Below are 20,860 nucleotides of genomic sequence, written 5' to 3'. Positions count from 1 at the left end.
CGAGATCAAGCATCTCGGTATCGCAACTAAAGCACTAGAGATGAACGGTACCACGAGAGATACTGCCTTCTTTATCGTCAAGAAAGGACGCCAAGCGATCATTGGCTTGAGCACATGCATCGAGTTCGGCATTGTCCCAGCAAACATCGACTCAGTCAGGAGAAGTGGAAAAGCAGGGCCAGAAACAGAATTTGCGCATCTTTTTCGTGGAATGGGCTGCGTACAAAGAACGTACAAAATGGTTCTACGACCAGACGCGGTTCCAGTCGTACAACCTGCTCGGCAAGTACCTTTGGCACTGAAGCAACCATTGCGTGACGAGCTGGCACGCATGGAGAAGGCGTCCATCATCGTCAAAGTAGAAGAACCCACCGAATGGGTAAGTCCTCTGGTTGTGGTAAAAAAAAAGAACGGCGCTCTCCGAGTATGCATGGACCCTAGAGAAGTAAACAAAAATATATTACGTGAGCACTACCCGATGCCTACCCGCGAAGATATAGAAAGTGAGCTTTCAGGTGCTCGATTTTTTTCGCGACTGGATGCCAACTCTGGTTTTCATCAGATACCCCTCGATGAAGCTACATCACGCGTCTGCACGTTCGCGACTCCCTTCGGGCGCTATCGGTTAAGGCTACCATTCGGCATTTCGTCTGCCAGTGAGGTCTTTCAAAAGGCACTGACTGAGATCTTTGAAAGTATCCCAGGAGTACGCGTTTACGTCGACGACGTCCTCATTTGGGGTGCCGACAAAACCCAGCATGACCAACGTTTGCGTGCCACGCTAGAAAAGGCAGAAAAAGCAGGGCTCACGTTTAATCCTGAAAAATGTGCGTTTGGTATGAAGGAGATAACATTTCTAGGTGACATAATCAATGAAGGCGGCGTGCGCCCAAGCCCCGAGTTGATTGAAGGCATCCGAGCCATGCCCGCGCCGGAAGACAAAAATGCCGTGAGAAGAATGATGGGTGTCGTCAACTATTTCCGAAAGTATGTACCCAGCTTAAGCGATAAAACGGCGTTGCTGCGAAGCCTCGTCAAGGACGATACGGTTTTTGAGTGGACTACCGCCCACCGGCGCGTGTGGCAAAGACGTCTGCGAGGCCTTAACATCGCCGCCGCTCCTGGCATTTTTTGATGAAACTAAAGAAACAAAGATCTCGGCAGACGCATCTGCCATCGGAATTGGCGCGTCGCTATTGCAAAAACACCAGAATGAATGGCGCCCAGTGATGTACGCCTCGCGAACGCTGATAGCGAAACGCGATACTCGCAAATCGAGAAAGAAACGCTTGGCATAGTGTTCGCCTGCGAAAAATTTCACCAGTTTACTTATGGCCGCAAGATCCTCATAGAGACGGACCACCGACCGTTGTTGGCCATCGCAAAAAAATACATCGGAGAAATGCCACCCCGGCTACAGCGTTTCTTTGTTCGCCTTCTAAAATACAATTATGACTTGCAGTTCGTTCCTGGAAAGGACCTGCTCCTGGCTGACATGCTTTCCCGTGCGCCCTCGCTTTCACCAAACCCGGAAGCAATGCAGGACATCGAGATCCATGCAGTTCGTGTAGTCTCGTGCATGGTAACCCCATCGACAAAACGTCGCCTTCAGGACGAGACACTATCGGATCCCTATCTGAGTGCTGTAATGCATCAACTGTCGCGTGGAACAACGGTTCAAGGGGAATTACGTCTGTTTACGGCTGAGCTATCTGTCATTGACGGGATACTACTGAAAGGATGCAAAATTGTCATACCGAAGTCCATGAGGAGCGAAATGCTAACAAAGGTGCACGCAGGTCATCTGGGTATGAATAAGTGCAAGGCAAGAGCGCGCGCTCTTATTTTTTGGCCTGGACTAGACAGCAGCATTGAATTGCAATGATTCGTTCGTGCAATGCATGCCAAAAATATGCATACAAGCAGCAGTCCGAGCCCCTTATTTTGCGCCCGACACCTAGTATGCCGTGGTACAGAGTAGGCATCGACACATTCCATTTCGCCCGGGAAGAGCATCTAGTGGTGTTCGATGCGCACTCCAATTTTCCTGAAGTGGAAAAGTTATCTACAATGACGGCCCATGAGGTGGTACAAAAAACGTCCGCGATATTCGCGCGCTACGGTATCCCTGTGCAAGTACTTACAGATAATGGGCCTCAATTTGCATCCAAAGAGTTTGCAGACTTCGCAAGGCGATATGATTTTGAGCACATTACATCAAGCCCGCGATTTCCGAGATCAAATGGACTTGCTGAAAAGGGAGTACAGATAGTTAAGCGCATTATGAAAAAGACCACTGAATCTTGCAACGATTTTTGGTTAGGACTCTTGTCTTATCGTGTGTCTGTACTAGAGGATGGCCATTCACCTGCCCAACTCTTACAGGGACGGCGCCTGCGCACCAACGTTCCGGAATACAGCACTGAGCTGGGATGCCCAATAGTCAAGCATCAACAGCGGGTCACGGGCAAAGCGCTGAACCCTTTGCAGCAAGGAGACACGGTACGCATACTGGATGACAACTGGTCACGTAAGGCAAGAGTGCTTCAAGAAGCGGCTCCCCGGTCCCACATCGTGGAGACAGAGGATGGAAGGCTTCTAAGGCGGAACGGACAACACCTCCTGCAAACGCGGGAAAAATACCGCATGGTAGACGAAGATGACAACAGCAACGCTTAAAATAGTAGCTTAGAAAACGAAAGACAGGAGCCTCCAGAACAAGGCAAAAGTGCACCCGGGTTAACTGGTCATCCACAAGCCAACATACAGGTCTTCCCCAAAGTGGAGACATCGGAAGCAGAGCCCCACAGGTCAACCCGTCAGCGCAACAAGCCTCAACGGCTGCAATATGAAGCGAATTTCCGTCAAGTCTCCTAGTTTTTTTTTTTTCTTGCCTTGTGGTCATAGTCTTTTTTTTTTCGTTAACTTGGCCACCACGGAACGACGAGCTCATAGCAGCGCATCCTTCTTTCCCCCTAACCACTTCTGCGCATGCGGCACCCTCTCACACGAAGATATAAAAACAACCACAATAAAGATACAGCAGTTTTTCGATGCCCAACCACTGTGTGTGTCGACTTGCTCAGAGGCGCACGATACACTCGGTTTGCATTTTGCGGCCACAAAAGCCTGATTTTGTATGGCATGGTCGTGCAGAATACAGAGAACCTGGATTCAAAACTTGAGTGATGATTACAGTTGCCACTAGATATTTCTGGTCAGGAACTTCAACGAAAGATAGCAGATCGTTTGACAGCATGCTGCACTACCATCACAGTAACGGGACGTAGTGCATGTGCAAAATATACTTTAATGTTGCACGCACGGTATTCACCATTAAATGCTGCCGATTTACCAATGGGGCACGCAAGTGAGCCCAAAAATGTGTAACATGGACCGTACGACTTATTCATTCAGCTGGGAGCGCAGCTTTCTTTCCCAACTGCCTCATAAAAAGAGCGCCAGTTCAAACCACCTTTAGCTCGCCCGCATATTACACAAACGTGCAAGACATATAAAACATTTGCAACGCATTGTATAGCACAAAGAATTTTTTTTTCCCGGTGGCCATGTTTCAATGAGCCACCAAACACACCTCGTGGAGGAAGGAAAAATATAGGAAGGAGCATTACGCCACACAGCCAGCCTTGGCAAGCGAATGCTCCGTGAAGCCACAGCGGTGGCCCAACATGTGTGCTCTTGTGTCGAGATCACAGAGCAAGAATCGAGATTTGCTGAGATGTTTGGTTCCCAGTAGCTATGCCAGTAGTTTTTATTTGGTGCACGCTTGTTCGGTTGTCTTGCCGTGGCTCTGCCTGCAGAGTGGTAACACTAAAACCAACCGCACCCTTTGATGTGCAATCGCGTGTGAGGCCGACACGTTTGGCTTCAATCGCATTACGGTATGCTCCCTCTTTTCCCTTCCTCCATGACACACCCACACTCCAAGAACGCCGACGCTCAAACGGATTGCCGTAACTTGGCTTCTAGGGCTAAATGCTAGCCAACACATGGCTGTGTGGTTGTCACTGAACACGAACATCCCGCCAAATTTAGCTACTTTATTCGAAGTTGGTATTTTGTCGGAAGTGGGCGCAGCTCCATGGTTTGGCGCAAGATGCTGCAGCTGGCATTGCACTTCCATCCCTGGGTAATGCTGGGACAGCTTTCCGTTGTATCAGTTGTAGCAAGCGACCCCTGACTCTGGCCATTATTAAGTATGTTTCTCATCAAAACTTGCAAGAGAAACTGAAATCATTACAATCTTTCTATTCGTCTTTCGCACCATCGTTCAGTGATGTATGTTTGGCATTGACAAGCTATACAGCAAGATATTCTATAAATATTCAATATATTAAAAAGGACTTGAGCATGCATCCCTTTGTTGGGCTGCACATTATTGTCATCATTGGCTTTCAGGAGCAGATATCAAGAGGAAAGTGTATATCTGCCAAGCAAGCACAGTACAAGTGAGCAATGATGCACACGGGTCAAAAAGTGGTCTCAAGAAAAGCAATCAAACACAAAGCTTGACTTTTTTGTGTGTTGTAAGAATTGTTCTAAACCATTCTTAGCAGTTATTCATGCAGGAGGCTGGCAACACTGCATGCATGCCAGTCAGCCCAGCACAGAAGTTGAAGGCCAGACAACATGACACACAGCAACTGTGTCATTGAGATATGGCTGCAAAAAATCCATGTTCCCGTAATATTTAAAATAATATTCTTTACCCCTAAAATCTTGATCCATTCTGCACTTTCTGGCATTCAGCATTGGTAAAGCATGGTCCTCCGCTATTACGTTTCTGAGAACACAAGGGGTCTGTCACACCTTGCATCCTCTATCCTGTTACATTCTCGACAGACACAGCTAGCGGTGGCACAGTAACTGTATTGACGCACGCATCAGTGACATGCAGTATCATGCGACTGCAACTGGATATTCCAGGAATGGAGATAGCCACCTGTTTCAGCTTACAAAGATGCACTGTACTTGACAAGCGTTGTGAAGTGGTCACATTAAAGAGTGATAATTATTTCTTGCACTCTCAAAGGACCCGAGTAATTCATACCATATCAGTCTCTGTATACAGCTATCCATTACAGAAAAAAAAGATAATTTTGTATTGATACTTCTTTAACATTGCATGACCACGAGCAGCAAACAGCAAACCAAAAACAATGAACCAAAAGCAACAACAGGTCAATTTATTGCATCACCTAAGCCACACTCTTCAGCCTCACACCCACATGATGCTACACTGCACAAGCATTTGGACAAATTTAATGACCTGTGCAATTCTGGCTTTCAAAAATTTCCAGAAAGGTGCCGCCACACTCAAAATGATAACGCAAGGTAAGAAAAAAAAAAACATTACGTGTGGCTACTGCCTGCTTCATCCATACTCCAGCTGTAGTAGTTGAGAGGCAAAAGAAATGTCAAACTAACTGGTGAGCATGTGACAACAACTTGATGCTTGAACCACTTGACAGCACAGTTGACTAAGCAAGAGTGGGTGAAGAGCAAACAAGGGCCACTCTCCAGAACATCACAAGGGCGTTGCCTCTGTGGTCTGCATAAAGACATCCTTGTGACACATGACCATGGGGCAGGCGCTTACAAAGTTAACTGGCACAGGCTGTTAAGCCCCTGGTGTAAAACATTAGGGGCAACACACAAGCTACTGGTCTTTTACTCAGTTATGAAGCAGTGACTGGCCTAGATCGAATGGACCCTCCCAGTGAGCCTAAATAAAAACTGCAATGACAGGCAGCAAGAATGTCGTAAGGTGGAAATAAGCAATGAAATGGGAGACACAATTGTGCAACCTTTTGACACATGGAGATAAACATCCAAAACAAGTTGGCAACTACCTCAGTTGTCTGTAGCTCCAATGGAAGGGACTTTCCAGCTCTGGCAGTTGATGGCATATTTCGCAAAGCACCACACGACGACATGCAGCACAACATCCGAGCCATTTAACTATGTGGCCATCACATGTGACAGTTACAGCAGCACATCCGAGTAGGAGGCGACGGAGCATGTGCACACACACGGTGTTTACAACCTTCACAAAACTGATAGAGCCACGCCTATGCATAACTCCTAGCTGTTCATCAAAACGCCATTAAAGCGTGACGCGCGTACATGGATACATCTGTGGTGCTAAAGAATGTGCAGCAAAAGAATGTGTAGCTTGCATTAGTTACCTTCTAGCAGACTGCAGTTTACAAGCGACCTCTCAAGTTTAGCAGCACGAAAAGCATTAAAGCCCTTTAGGCCTTCATGCACCCAAACAACACGAAAGAACAGAGGTAAACAAGGCCTCTTTCTCAAATTCCTCAAAGCAGCACATTTCAAGTGGAGTCTTAACAGTGGAGGCAGTGTGACAAGAAAAACAAAATAAATGAAAATATATGAGGCATCAGAAAACACTACTGCAATCGCAACAAAATTGCATTTATTTACAAGCATTGAAATAGTACCTGCACCCTTTGTCCAAACATGCTCCCACCAACGCCCACACTGCAAGGACCTGGCTGAGTGGCATTAATAAACAATATAATGCTATTCAAAATTTAAATCCTCATCTCCGTCCAAATTTTACACGACTGCACTTGCACAGCAGTTGATCTACCCGGTTAAAAAAATAATAATTATAAACATGTCTGATTGTGTGTAGTAAACATATTTTTCAACAATAAAACAGCTATGATGCACTGTACAGTGAGTGATTAGCCCAACATTTCCAGCAAACAAAAGCAAACTAATCGAAAGCCACTCTTATGCACATGTTCTGTAAGGCACCGAGGCCTCTCGTCACCCAGCTGAGTAAATTTGCAGGCTTTGAGAACAGTCACCATTCTTCTACAAGTCCATGCGAGGAACAGAACCTCACGCCACACTCCTTGACTAGAAGTCACCAGCACTTGTCCACGACTTCCAGCTCAGTCTTCTCAGCACACCACTTCATGCAGCCCAGTGAAAGCACTTTCCACAAACCGAACTTTTTTGCAGTTGGCTCCACACTTCGATTAATAACGGAAGAAAACACTGCTTGAAAATCACGAGATGAAAGTCCATTTTTCCAGAGCAAAAGGATGTGGAAAAAAGTGGTAAATGGAGCCACTGGAGGCTGCCATTCTCTGGATGAAGGCAGCAGGCATCATCTTGACGACCTGCTCACCACTGGAGGAAGGAAGGCCTTCAGATACGGAAGCTCTCGCATTTGCCGTCGATATGGCGCAGGCGCAGGTAAACGTCAGTGCCGATGCCCTGGAGCGTCTCGAAGGACAGCGTACCACCAAGGTACTCGGCATAAGCACGAGACGTGGGAAGCCCGAAGCCAAACCTGGGTGCGGGAAAAAGGGTAAATATTTTGAAGTACTGGTGTGCCAGTAAAAAGAACAAATGTTAAGAGAGGACATGGAACACAGCAAGAAATGCATCTCGGGACAACAAAGCAGCCGGAACAGATTTTTTCTGGACTACCAAAAAATCCCACATATTGTAAAAGTCTGTTCTAGATTTCGCCACATTTCTTTCTCGTATTTTATTTGGGTACTGAAATTTCAGAATGTTTAGAGCACTTTGGTTTTATATGAACTAAATGCCCCCAAACAGTACTTATTTTTAGTCACGTTATACACTGACAAAACTTTCTTTTCTGTATTGCTGCCCCAAAATAGCCCCTAGTATCATACCCGGACTAGTATTATATGTGAGATATTATGGTAACATCTGAAAGCATGAATTGTGGCAGCTCATCAAGCACAAAAAGGGAATAACGCCAGCCCCAGCAAAAATACCAACAGAATTTTCTAGTGGCTTAACAGAAAAGTCATATAGGTTCTATTAGAAATGTATTGGAACTCTATGGGGTTAATTTAGATTCTATTGGTATCAATAGGGTCCAATAGGCAAAATCTATTTGTCGCCTATTGAATGAGTAGAGTTTGTCTTGGTACCGATAAGGTCCGATAGGAGACTAGATATCTATTTGTTGCCTATTGGACTGATAGGTTTGTATTGACACCTAAAGGCCTAATGACATCTATTTGACCAATAAGTTCGTATTGGTAAGCGGGAGCTACTTGACTACATGTTTCCTGTTGGACTGATAGCGACTGGACGCATAAATGATGAAGCTGGAACTACATCCAACAGTGCGAATTTCCCAAATCAGTTCATTGTACAACTAGGAGAAGCATACAATAAAGCTGTGGTGGCACACAGTTACAAATCCATCGGCAATCTCCATTTTCTTCCTGCCCTTTTCGACCTGGGTAATAACTGCAGCCATACCCTGTCGCATAATAAATTTCAGCTTTTTTGCCGGAGGCAGCATCTTAGCAGGCTGACAAAGCAGGCAGTCTGATTGCCGTGCACAAACAGCAGAGGCACCAGCCACACACAGCAACGACGCTGCACGCACACAACCATGTGAGGTGGTACACAGAGTAGTATCGTCATCAGGGTTGTACGAGCCTTCTTATGTGGAGGTCGATCTGGCTAGTCAGTGGGTATTAGTCAGCATGCCAAGCAGGCATTAGCACATGCAGTGATGGCACACAGGATTATAAGATATGCCCACTGTGAGGTCGGCTCTGGTTTGTGTCTTTCTTCTTTTATGCGAAGCATATTACTAAAGCTCAACCCAGCTCCTCAGGCGCGGCGGTGTCGCCTTCAATACCACGTGACACCGTGACGTCACGACAGAGGAGAAACGGGGCTCCAACTCACGCCGTCGCTCGTGGCGTCGCCTTCAAGGCTGACCACGTGACACCGTGACGTCACGACAGAGGAGAAACGGGGCTCCAACTCGCGCCGTCGCTCGCGGCGTCGCGGCGGTATATAAGCAGCTGCGCTTGCCTCTGCTAGACACTCACGAGGTGAGATGCCTCCTGGAGACAGAGCTGCTCGTTGGAATGAGAAGCGAAGGTTGCGGCGTGCTACAGAGACTGTTTCTAGGTGGCTTTGCTACGGCACAGCGACTACGCGCCCCGCATCGGACGCGGTGAGCGTCGAGCAACGCAGCGTTCGGCGCGACAACGAAATGTGCGCCTGAGCAAGCGCCGCACGCCTGAGCCGACGCCGACGACACCAGCTTTTCTGCGACACGAGCTCCTTAACGCTGTCGCGTTAAAATAAAGGCTAGTATGCTTCGCATCCTGGGCTTAACCTTAGCTAAGCCACAGCCATTTTTTGCAATTAGATATGCTAATATTGCATTTTTGGTCCGGACACTAAGAGTCACCTGTTGCGATGGGCAAACCACTGTTGTCACTATCATCATCATCACTGTCACCTGTTGCAAGGTGCTGTGGTGGTAGTTTACGTAATTAAGGAATGCGCTTCATCAGTTTGTGCCCGCCTGCTGTTAACAGCGCAAAATGCAGACAAGAGACAAGACAAGAAGACACTACAAGCGCTGACTTTCAACAATGTTTCCAGCAACAACAGCAGGATGGAAAACCAAGAAGCCGAAGCTGCTATTCTAGCGAAACCAGTTTGTGGACACAGTGTTATGTGAGTAGATAGATTACCTGCGGACTGTCCTTTCAGAAAATTTCATAAATGAGGGATTGTTGGAAAAAAAAAAGTTAAGTTGTTGCGAGACGCGAAATGCATTAAACCGGGAATCCAAAAATATTTTGTTGCAGCAAGCATTTCATTGCCTTGGTTGGGATATCATTATCGTGGGTTTTGACTGTATATGCTAATAGTTTTGTACATGGTGAAGCAGTCTGAATTGACCGTTTTTGTGAGCAAGGAGTGGAAAAGGCCTTAGATAGCGTACTATATGCTACCTGTTTATCCCATTTTAAGCGTGCCCAGGAAGCTCCACCTACTAGATGTGATCATGGCGTGCAGTTCAAATTTGATTTTGTATGCTCACGTAGACACCATTACAGTAAACCCTCGTTAACTCGAAGTTGTAAAATCCGGGAAAAATTTCGAGATAAGCAGAGTTTCGAGTTAAGCAAAATGCCGAAAATTTCAGTGACCGGGTCACTGAAAGAGCCAGTAACAACCAGCACTGCTAACAAACGCTCCACAGCACGAGGGGAGCTTTTGCAATAGACACAGAATTCCCAGGAAAAACTGAATTTTATTGTTTTGGAAAGAACTGGGTGATGCTTGCCTGCTTGGCGTTGGCATTCGGCGCGAGAAAAGCGTCCTCAAGCTGCTGAACGCACCGAATGAGCCGTTGTTCGCCGCCGCTGCATTCAACTTTGTTGCGGAGCAAACGTAGTAAGTTCCTTGTTTCTGCAGTTGTCGGCACTTCTCTAGGTGGTTCTTCGTCAGCGTGATCACCGTTGTTCACTGCCATTTCAACAATGTCGGCGTCGGACAACATTCCGGTAACGGGCACGTCCGACTCGTGGAGCGCGTACTCTTCAAAAGAGATTTCGCCGTCTTCGGCATCGCTGGCGCAGCCGGTAGCTTTGCGGACTTCGTCGCAAAGTTCATCGCAATCACCGAAATCGTCAGTGTCTGGCTCGAGCGATTTCTCGACGCGCGAAAATCCTGCGTGCGCGAAACAGTTGGCAATCGTCAATGGACGTACTTGTCGCCAGGCTTCGGCGATCAGGTGGACTGCACCCAGCAAATCTATTTCGTACTTCTTACCGCTGTCGTAAGAGCACAAAATGCGGTGCAAGAGACTCTTCCTGTAAAACTTGCAAGCAACCTCAATGACTCCTTGGTCCATCGGCTGGAGCACGGACGTCATATTAGCAGGCAGGAACTCCAGCGTGACCGCCTCCAAGTTGTTGATTTTTCCGTGGCCGGGGCAGTTGTCCACGACGAACAACACTTTCCGGCCGTCCCTTGCCATCTTGCGGTCAAGAGCACGTACATACTCTTCAAAGAGCGCTGCAGTCATCCAGGCCGTTTTATTGGCGCAGTAAGTCGCATCTCTAGGGAGCCGTGCATTTCGGAAGCACCTTGGATTGAGCGACTTACCGATAACAAGCAGCGGCAGTTTTTCATCGCCGGTGGAGTTGGCTCCGAAAAGTATCGTCACTCGGTCTTTGCGCTGCTTAGCGCCTGAGCAAGCTTCTCCCTTCGGCGTGTATGTGCGGCTAGGCAGCATCTTATAGAACAGTGCTGCTTCGTCGAGGTTGAAAATGTCCTTGTCCGCATAAGCCTTTTGCAGCTTAGCGAGGCGGTGGTTGCGCCAGGTGTCTGCAGCCCCTTCATCAACAGTGCCGCTTTCGCCGTGGATAGGCTTCGAGGCTACGTTATTTCTTTTTTTAAATCGTTCAAACCAGCCATTGCTGCAACTGAAGTCTGTGTGGCCCATCTGCAACGCCAGAGCGTCTGCCTTCTCCATCATCATTTGGGTTGTCACGGGAAGGTTGGCTGCCCTGACATTCCGGAGCCACAGCATGAGTGCTGCTTCGACGTCCGGGAATTTCGAGGCCCGAATCCGCTTCCGCTTGCTGGAAAAACTTTGCTCGAAGCCATCGAAGATCTTCTGCCGATTTTTTAAAACTGTCGATAGCGTCGACAAAGGGATGCCGAATTCTTTGGCGATGCTCGTTTTGGATCTTCCCGCTTTCTCCACTTCCTTGATTAACGCGACTTTTTTCTCCAGCGTCAGAGACTTGCACTGCTTGGGGCGGGACATCGTCGTCGTCCGTTGACCACACACCACACACACAACAACACAAAAAATCGCAGTCAACGCGTCGTGCGCACAGCGCGACGAAACAAAGAACAGAATCGCACACGCACAATTACATCCGCACGTGCGAAAGGCAGTGGCGCGACTACTCGATAAAACCCATGAGCCCCCGCGCGAAAGCAGCGCACACCACGTGACTGGTTCCAAGGTTACTTGACGTGGTTGACGGAAAACGGCTGCATCCGCGGGAATTTTGTATTCGCCCTTAGAACGCGACCGCGTTCGGCACTTAAGTAGGAACCAAGCGCTCGCTCGGAGCCTGTATGACCTTTTGGTAACGGCCTTTGCCTTCAGCCGTCCCGGTCGAAATTTCGAAATATCCGTGTTACGCCCGAAAAATGCTTCGAGATAAACGGGTGCAAATACATAACACCTATGGGTGGGGAAGGCGCGGCGTGGAAAACTTTCGACTTAACCGATATTTCGAGATATGCGAGTTCGTGTTAACGAGGGTTTACTGTATTTCCAGTTTTGGCAACTACAATGCGCGAAACGCGGTTGTCCTCAGCTAGCCGTAGTGTGCTCAGTGAGTGAGCTCATTATGGCACACCGTGGTGGCTGCAATAGCTACGCTATGTAGCAGACCACAGCGAACTGCAATTGTAGAGCATATGCATAGCATTTGCTTTGTGCACGACAGGACTTGAGTGCATGCCCATGTGCTCCAGCCTGGCCATGCTACATGCTGTGGACTGGCTGCGTCCAGCAGCAGCTTGACTGGCAGACAGACAGCAGGCACATGCAACTTCTGCATCTTGAAGCGCGGTCAATAGCTTACTGCAAAGCGATGTCTGCCAAGGTGCCTAGCCAGGAGTAATAGCATGCTGGCAGCTGTACGTGTGTGCATGGTTCAAGGCTAGTTGAGTGATCAAAACTAATCCAAATTGCCGAGACCCAATTGCTACAACACTGATGGGCTGGATGGCCAAAGTTTAACACATTTATGGCCACGTTTATTCCCATTGATAGCACATTATCGATGGTTACAAATTCAAATTTTGCCGCTCCGAGAGCTTCTGGACAGCTAGCACCATCTAATGGGTTAAAGAGAAACTATTTCATAGCTTTCGTTGTTGTGTTTCTCTTTTCTACCACGTGGGAATCTTTAAAGCACCATCATAGTCTGGGTGATGAGTACTTGTAGTTTTGAAGATGGCATCGACGTTGCGTGCCACTGCTCCACAGAAATGGTGAATTTTGATAGATTCCAATGCATCTGGGCTCAAACTTCTGGATGATGGTAGCAGCACAGACTTGGAAGACTATTTCGATTCGTCAGACTTTAGTACCGATGGCGAAGCTGCGTCAAACCGTGCCGGAACGTCAAGAGGCATGTGTCGGTGATTTTAGCTTTCTTCTCAGACCATTTCATCGCTGCCACGCATTGATCCGAGTATATCCAGCATGTTCTAAAGGTCACAGTTCTTATCTGCAGGGTGTCAACATCGTTCGAACAGGATCGAACAATGGAATTAATGGCCGGCGGCTGCATAGAAAGTGGAGTTTTGTGCACGAAGACGGTCGGCAGTGGACCTTGGCATCGTGCTCTGGAATGCCGTGCAGCGGTTCATGAGGGCGTGGTGGTTTACTAGGGCTAATGTTTTCCTATGTATCTAAATAAATTTTGTGCATACAGAGCTTATATACTTGCAGGATTATTGCATATGGCCCCTATGTTCAAAATGTATATTTTGAATTATTTGTGTTCATTTTGTGCAAAGCAACATTGATGTTTCATGGATATTTTTTGTTTTTGTTGCAATTCTTTTTGTTTAATAACATCTTTCATACTACTTTTAATGTATATGTTGTTTGAAGTTAATAGCATTTGAAAGATCATTCCTTCCTCTACAATTTCATACCATACACTTTAACATCAAGCATTTTCTATGGCATGAAAGAATTTACTTCCTGGACCACCCAACAACTACCAATTTTCGTGTGGTCACGAAAATGAATTTCAATGCCTGTGGTCACGGCTGAGAATAAGCAGACGATAGCCGAGCTCTTCTGGAGGTACGTACTTGTAACGAAATTCAAAAGCAGGATTTCGCTTACTGATCCAAGCACCCCTTTTTATTGATGTCAGTTACTGGTCATATAGCAGTAGGAAAAGAGTGAGGAGCACGCTTTTGTTGAAAAGAGAGTTTTTGATAAAAAGGTGACTTCGTGCTTCGCTTGCAATCTCCATGCACTGTGCACGACTGCAAAACTTGGCCGAGATGTTCACAGCTTCGTATGCTATTTGTGGACTATGTTTTTTTGCCAAGCCTGAGAAGAGGTTCAGGAACCCTTTAGCATAGATTTGCATAATGTGCAAGATCCACATAATTTTTCTTGAATTGTGCCTCGAATAAGCTAGCTGAAGGTTATCGTCGACGTCGTCTGCTGTCGTCATCATTGTATCTTGCTTTCATATTTAATAAACACAATCAACTCCCTTTAATTTGACTTCGGTTAGTTCGAGGTACTGCTTAATTCAAATGCACTGGAAAGTCCCGGTGAGAAACCTTACATTGGGTATATGGAATAAAAAAATTGTTCTGTTCTAAGGTGAAAGCATGCTGCTTCTGTTAATTCAACCCTATCAACCCGCACCAGTGCCCCTTTGCATGCAGCAGTTACTAAAAGCTTGAAACCCAAAAAATTCTGCAGACGGTGCTAGTGCTTCCTTAGGCGTGAAGCAGTTTTACACTACTTTTACTCTAGCTTTCTTTTCAGTCAATGTCGAGGCAGTGTTTAAATATGTCGATGCTCTTTGGTACATGCCGATTAAGTTGCGCTTCGTGAGGAAGAAAAGCAAGTGGACACTACAGATAACTTCAAGCAATAAAACAAATTTTGCTATTTTGCTGCTCAAGTCAACCTTTCAGATAATTCAAGCAAATCTTGCATTTCCACAAGGGCTGAATTAACAGGAGTCAAGTGTACTATGTCGTACTTAAGTGGAAAGTTGGGCGAGTTCGTATGCATTCATAATAGTAACAGCGCGAACAAAACGTCTATGGAGTGAAAGGACACAGGACAGCGCTCGTCCTGTGTCCTTTCACTCAGTCGTCATTTTGTTCACGCTGTAACCATTATGAATGTGCAATGTCTTTAAGCACAAAGGCCATGAGCAAGTTTTTCACGTACCCGTGCATGGGTCCTCCAGCTGGCCCATCAGTGGGGCTGTTCATCATGGTGCCCAGCAGGCCACCGTCATACTGTGCCTCATAGGAGCCAGCCGTCGAGAAGTGGTACTGCATTATCTGGCCCAGGTGCTCGTGAGAAATGCCACCTCCACGGTCCGATATCCTGCGAGCACAGTCCGGCAATTTCAAACTTGGCGAAAAGCAATTTTATACAAAGGCTCACTTTTGGTAGGCCTAGATTGACCGAAGCAAGCATGACACACAAGAAAAATGACTCGTGCATTTTAAGATCCTCCCACAGGAAGTAATTAAACAAAGGTAAACAAGAGACCTATCAGGCGGGAGCCAACGTTTCAAAAAAGAAACTTCTTTTCTTCGGGGCTCCTTGTCCCAAAGTCCCCTTGTTGAAACACTACTTCCAGGAATTTCCATGTTTAGCCACCGTCGCTTAAAGTCTCCACCTCCTCCCTGTCAATCCTTAATTTCATTAGGACTTCCACACAAGTGGCACAATGCTTCACAGGTGTCCTCACCTCTCACCATCCCGGTGAGAGCTGTAATTTGTGCTGTCACGTCTTTGCATCCTTTGACAACAGTAGACATCTACAACTGATTTAACTTTTTCTGACAGCCTTTTTTCTACAGGCGCATAGGCAGCGATGAGAGCCACCTCTGAGCCAAAGAGAGAGGAGAGGCGGGGAGATAAACCAGAGATACACCTCGTTTACTAGCCTGCTATAGGAGAAGGATATTAAGGGTTATGGAAAGAGAATGAAAAGGACAGAAAAAAATACTAACCAAGTTAAAGCATTTTCTTAATCCTTCAAGGAAGAATCATAAGTCATAAAAGCTCAAACAAGTTACTGCTGCAACTACTACTATAAGTCTTACAGAACGATTTCAATAATAACATGACAACATAACAGAAAGCATGCTTTACTGCACGCACATAATTTTTCCATTGTACTTTCTATTTATTTAAACACCAAATTACTCGCAAGATTTTGAACTCAAATGTAGCATGTGGAATAAAAAAACACGACTTTGACGAAGATTATCCGGCAAGTCTCCAGCACATTCCAGCAGTCAGAGCTGTCACCTTTTAAGTACCTAGAGCATCACATAGCACACAGTATCACACTGTGTATTTCCTGCTGTTACATATACGATGCAGTGAGGGCCACTTGCCAGCAAAGCTCAGTTATCTGGTGGATGCACTAGCCATATTATAAGCAATGAAATCCAAAGGCAAATGTCATGTTATGTTTGACGTGTGTTTCCAGGTATGAAGCACAGTGTTTTCTCTTGTACAGTAGAATTCTGTTAATTTAAACTCCGCAGGGACCAAAAATTTGTTCGAATAAAATGCAGTTCTAACCAAGGAGGGCCCCTTTAAACATACCGCCCAATCAATGGCACGGTACAGCAAGCAAAACCAGTTCATCACTGGGCTTGTATTGAAAAAGTTGTCTTTCATCCACCAGCACGCAACCACATGTGCCTGCAGCCTAGGTTTCTGAGGACGGTGGCTTGAGGAGTGGCGCGCCCGCATGCCCGACCCAATGTTGGAAGCCTTGTGATCGAACGGACTACGTGCTATGAAGGAAGGGGAGGGCACGAGGTGCAGTAACGTCATCAAGCACGCTACGGGGCTCCAACTCTCTGTACATAAAAAAGGAGGGTGCACACTCCTCTTCTTGTTCCGGTTCAATATCGGCTCCCTGTGTGACTTTCCTCTGCATTTTTAGTTTGGCACGTGCCTTTAAAGGTGGCTAGCAACGCATGAAACCCTCACCTTTGGCTCGAGTTTGTCAAAAAGGCATTCCATGGAAGGCAGAAATTTTGTTCGAAACACCCATTCTGTGGTTTTTGGATATCAAATTCGTGGGACCTTTTCTCTATTGAAATACACAGGACTTTGTCGGGACCAATAAAGCAGTTGAAATTATCCGTCAATTTGAATTAGGAGATTTCGAATTGTCAACATTTTGCTGTAAATACTCGCACATGCGCACACAAGCTCACATTACGTTCATGCAAATAAGCCAGTAAAAAATAAACTAGCAGCTTTGCTACGCACCTGATGATGAAGTCAATGTCATTGTTTGCAATGGTGACAGTCACTGGAGGGAGGCTTGATTCCGGGCTGTCCATGTGGTTTTCCACTGTAGCTCTGACCAGGTCAGAGAAGAAACAAAAAGGCTCTTTTCACAGTCATATTAAAATAAGCAATGCTTGAATGGAAAACTTTGTTTTTCTGGTGACCACACACCACTGCCAGCAAGTTCTGTAAGAAAGTAAGCAGCTTGCTACAGGAGTTCCTATTCTAGGGCAAGAAAGTGGGACCTGGCTCTTCCTTGAAAACAAAGTCACGACTAGAAATGAAGCACTGGCTATTGACCAAGCTTCATGCCAGTTGTGCAGTCCTGAGACTCGGCCGTCGACTATATTTCTGGTAACAATTATGCCAATCTTATTTTATTGCAATGGCCTTTAAATGACCTTCTTCCAGAATGTTTAGGACGTACTACAGAAACATCTACGGTATAACTTCACTCTGTCTCGCTATGTAGTCTACTAGGACACAAAAGCAGCTGCGACCAAACACCTCAAGTACGCTGGTGAAGGGCTTCACAAAGATTCGGCCACGTGCTGGAGTGATTGATGCTCTGCATCTCGAGAACAGAGGGGACAGCACTGAACACCCACGACAGGTTTTCCTCAACGTGCCCTTACTTTACCGGCAGAAGAAAAGTCCTAGGACTCGTGCTGCAGCCACTGTCAAAGTGCAGTGCACCTGCATCAAGGCACCGAAGAATCTCCACTTGGCCTCAAAACTCACCGCACAGCGTTCTTGAGCAGCTCAGGAATTATGTAATCCAAGGGCATCTGAATGTAGGGGAAGGAGCAGTTGAGGTGCCCGTTGTACTTGAAAGGAGGTGCTTTGCCGTACTTGTGCACCGACACTTGCCTAAAGGAAGCGAGAACACAAAACTGTCAGCTGCTGGCAGCAGCACTTCCAGCATGTCATTTTACCACCACCATTTATCAATTCCTCGAGCGCCCCTTTCAAAGTATTACACAAGGGAGTGTGGCACTGAGAAAGCATACATCGAAACATGGCTGCATGAACATGTAAAACAACTAAAATATTTCACATGACAGAAGAATATTAGAATGCATAAACTTGAGTATACTAGTTTCTAAAATCAACTGTCAATAATTGCTTGACCTACAAAGGTTACGTTGGCAATTTTATCTAGTTACTGCCTGCTCCCAAACAAATTTCTTAATGCTACATAACAAACCTACACCCACTAAGGCCTAAGCTCATGAGCAAAAAGAAAAAAGAGAAGACAACGTCAGACTTGTTCGATGTTTAAGAATTGTAACCTAATTTTCAACTAAGTGTCGAGTGCCTTACAAACCATTCCTCTCCCCAAAAGAGGAATGCAGTCACAGCACCAGTCCATGTCCTTTCCACGTTCCTTTCCTGAGTCTGTTCTCATTGCGCTGCACAAACTTGCACAATTTTCAAAGATCTACCAACTAGCACAGAGCGGATTCTTCTCCCAAAACACTTTGCATACCTAACAATGGCTCGTTCATGAAATTAACAAAGCTCTGATGGTTTGACAATGCATCCAATACTACTCGCACACTTTTAATTTTGCCCAGACTCATCTCATCGCTCCCAACATGCCCTCCAATTTCAGCATATTAGATTTTCAATTCTCATGCAAGTGTTAAAAATTTCTGATGCAGAGCTTTTATTGCTGACACTTTTGGCATTTGCACTGCACAAGTGCCACTGACGTTAATGTTTTCCATCAGTTCTAGTCACAAAACCAACTTCACTGTAAAATGTAAAGAAAAACAAGAGCACCACTTTGTAGCATACTTGTTTGCAAGGTTCACCCAAACCTGGCACTGACATTTTAAAAATTTAAGCAACTATCTTGATGGACAAGTTAAGAACTGAGTACAAAAATGCTTGCCTCCGAAAAAGCCAAAAGGCAGAGTTTCGCTTACAGGAATACATTTAGCACAAGCTTTACATAGGGCTGCGTCATCATTTAAAAACAAAAAAGCACATTAGGTATAAATTTTGCATCGAAGTCTTACACCAACACACAAGTGACTCCTTGCTAGCATCAGCAGAGGATAAAAGATCACTGTAACGAGAGATTTTTTTATTCACAGTCAATAAATAATTGTGATGAGACTCAAAACAAGTGGGAAAGCCAAACATGATAAACCATACAGTTACCAATGATGAAAAATACAAGAAATTTCCAAGTATTAGTTTACATATTGTGATAAGTGGCCACAGAATGTCTACTGTATGAATAATCTTGGTATTTATGGAAGTTTGTAAAATAAGCCTATGAATTTCAAACTGCTTTAACTGAACACTACTTTGACATTACCGGCACAGAATGCATGTTTCAGTTGATATTACACCATGATGCTTGTTCGATTAGCAGTACATTTTATGGAAGTGTGATTTGCTTACTAGACAGCCAGTTTCCAGCAACACTGTGTGGAGATAGCTCTACCTGCTCTGAAGATTTAAAAATTAGCTAATAGTACGTATAAATGCCAGCAAACAAAATCCTATATCTATGGTTTAACATCAAGTACCCGAAAAATTTGCGTTTCCTAACACCATGAAGCACTATAATATCATAGCCCCAACATGCCTTAATATAACTGTGGCAAATACCATCATCCAGCTGAGCTGTATTTTCAGAGGTAAGTATTTTTCATGACTGTATGACGATAATGATATGTGGTGTTTTATGAGGCAAGGGCCAGTCACGGCGGAAGAGTGCCAAGCAATGGTGTTATGTACTCGACGATGCATACAATGGCAAAGAGTAATGTGGCTGACTGTAATCATGTAAAGCGGCTGTATAGGGGCCTAAAACCAGTAGCAAGACATAAACATAATTAAAATAACGGCAACCGCTTGTGAGGCATGCTATAAACCAATAAGATATACTATGAAGGAGTGTAATACTAAGAATGTAAAAATGCCGCCAGCAGTGCTACCTAATCGAGGTCCTTAAGTGCAAGGGCCTGGAGGCACATGCGATTCAATGCACTACTATTGCAGCAGGAGCCTCTGACAAGAGGCCGTGCTACAAAACTTGCGGGCCTATAATTTGTAATGCGCTAACATCCTGCAGAAAGTTAAAAAGTGATTTCCTGTGAAAACACAGGTCAGCACCAAGGAACGTTCCTACATGAAAAGGAATATACTGTCGGTACAGTAGACGGAAATGTTATTTCCTTTCAGATTCCACTTCCCGACACTCCAGCAAGACATGATCGAGAAGAAAGGGGGTTAACCGAGGGGCCCGATTTTTATTAATCATATCATGGGAAGCCAACAAACAAGGACACCAAAGAAAACATACAGGAAATTACTTGCACTTATTAATTGAATCAAAGAAATGATAAATTAATGGCAATGAAAGTGGATGAAAAAACAACTTGCCGCAGGTGGGAAGTGATCTCACGTCTTCACACTACGAGTGCGATGCCCTAACCAATCGAGCTCCTGCGGCGGCGTTTCCCCATCCACTTTATTGGGCATTTATGTTTTTACTACTGGAACTAACTTTGGGAGTGTTAACCAGTGCTACCACTCACAAACCTTGGCGGCGGATGTGGAACATCAGCGGAACACCCGCAGATCAGGGGAAATGGTGCCGTGGTAGCTCAATTGGTTAGAGCATCGCATGCTGTAATGCAAAGACATGGGATTGTTCCCCACTTGCGGCAAGTTGCTATTTAATCCACTTTCATTGCCATTCATTTATAATTTCTGTAATTCAATTAGCAAGTAAGGACAAGTAATTTCCCCTATGTTGTCTTTGTTGGCTTTGTTTGCTGGTATCTTTGCTTGTTGAATGGCGTCACTGGGACCATCAGGTTTTGCTTGAGAATTTGAACTCCCATTTCCTCAGTAAGTTTTCTTACACACAGAGAAAGTGGTTCTCCAGCTGAAGGTTGATTATCAAACAGT

The 20,860-nt window shown here is 45.6% G+C and overlaps 1 protein-coding gene across 1 annotated transcript in view; it reads right to left on the bottom strand.

The window, feature by feature from the left end:
- Positions 1-5,181: 5,181 nt before the first annotated feature.
- Positions 5,182-20,860, bottom strand: part of LOC135897917 (branched-chain alpha-ketoacid dehydrogenase kinase-like) — a 114,111-nt gene continuing 98,432 nt past the window's right edge. The window contains exons 8-11 of the mRNA XM_065426607.2: positions 17,669-17,797; positions 16,907-16,999; positions 14,828-14,989; positions 5,182-7,351 (exon numbers count right to left, since the gene is read on the bottom strand). Coding sequence (XP_065282679.1) covers positions 7,207-7,351; positions 14,828-14,989; positions 16,907-16,999; positions 17,669-17,797 — 529 coding nt within the window. The 3' untranslated portion in view covers positions 5,182-7,206. The remainder of the gene's footprint in view (positions 7,352-14,827; positions 14,990-16,906; positions 17,000-17,668; positions 17,798-20,860) is intronic.

The sequence above is a fragment of the Dermacentor albipictus genome, chromosome 2 (assembly GCF_038994185.2).
Source record: "Dermacentor albipictus isolate Rhodes 1998 colony chromosome 2, USDA_Dalb.pri_finalv2, whole genome shotgun sequence".
Classification (NCBI taxonomy): Eukaryota; Metazoa; Arthropoda; class Arachnida; order Ixodida; family Ixodidae; genus Dermacentor; species Dermacentor albipictus.
The sequence above is the reverse complement of the archived record's forward strand: the minus strand, read 5'-3'. Positions and strand labels throughout refer to the sequence as shown.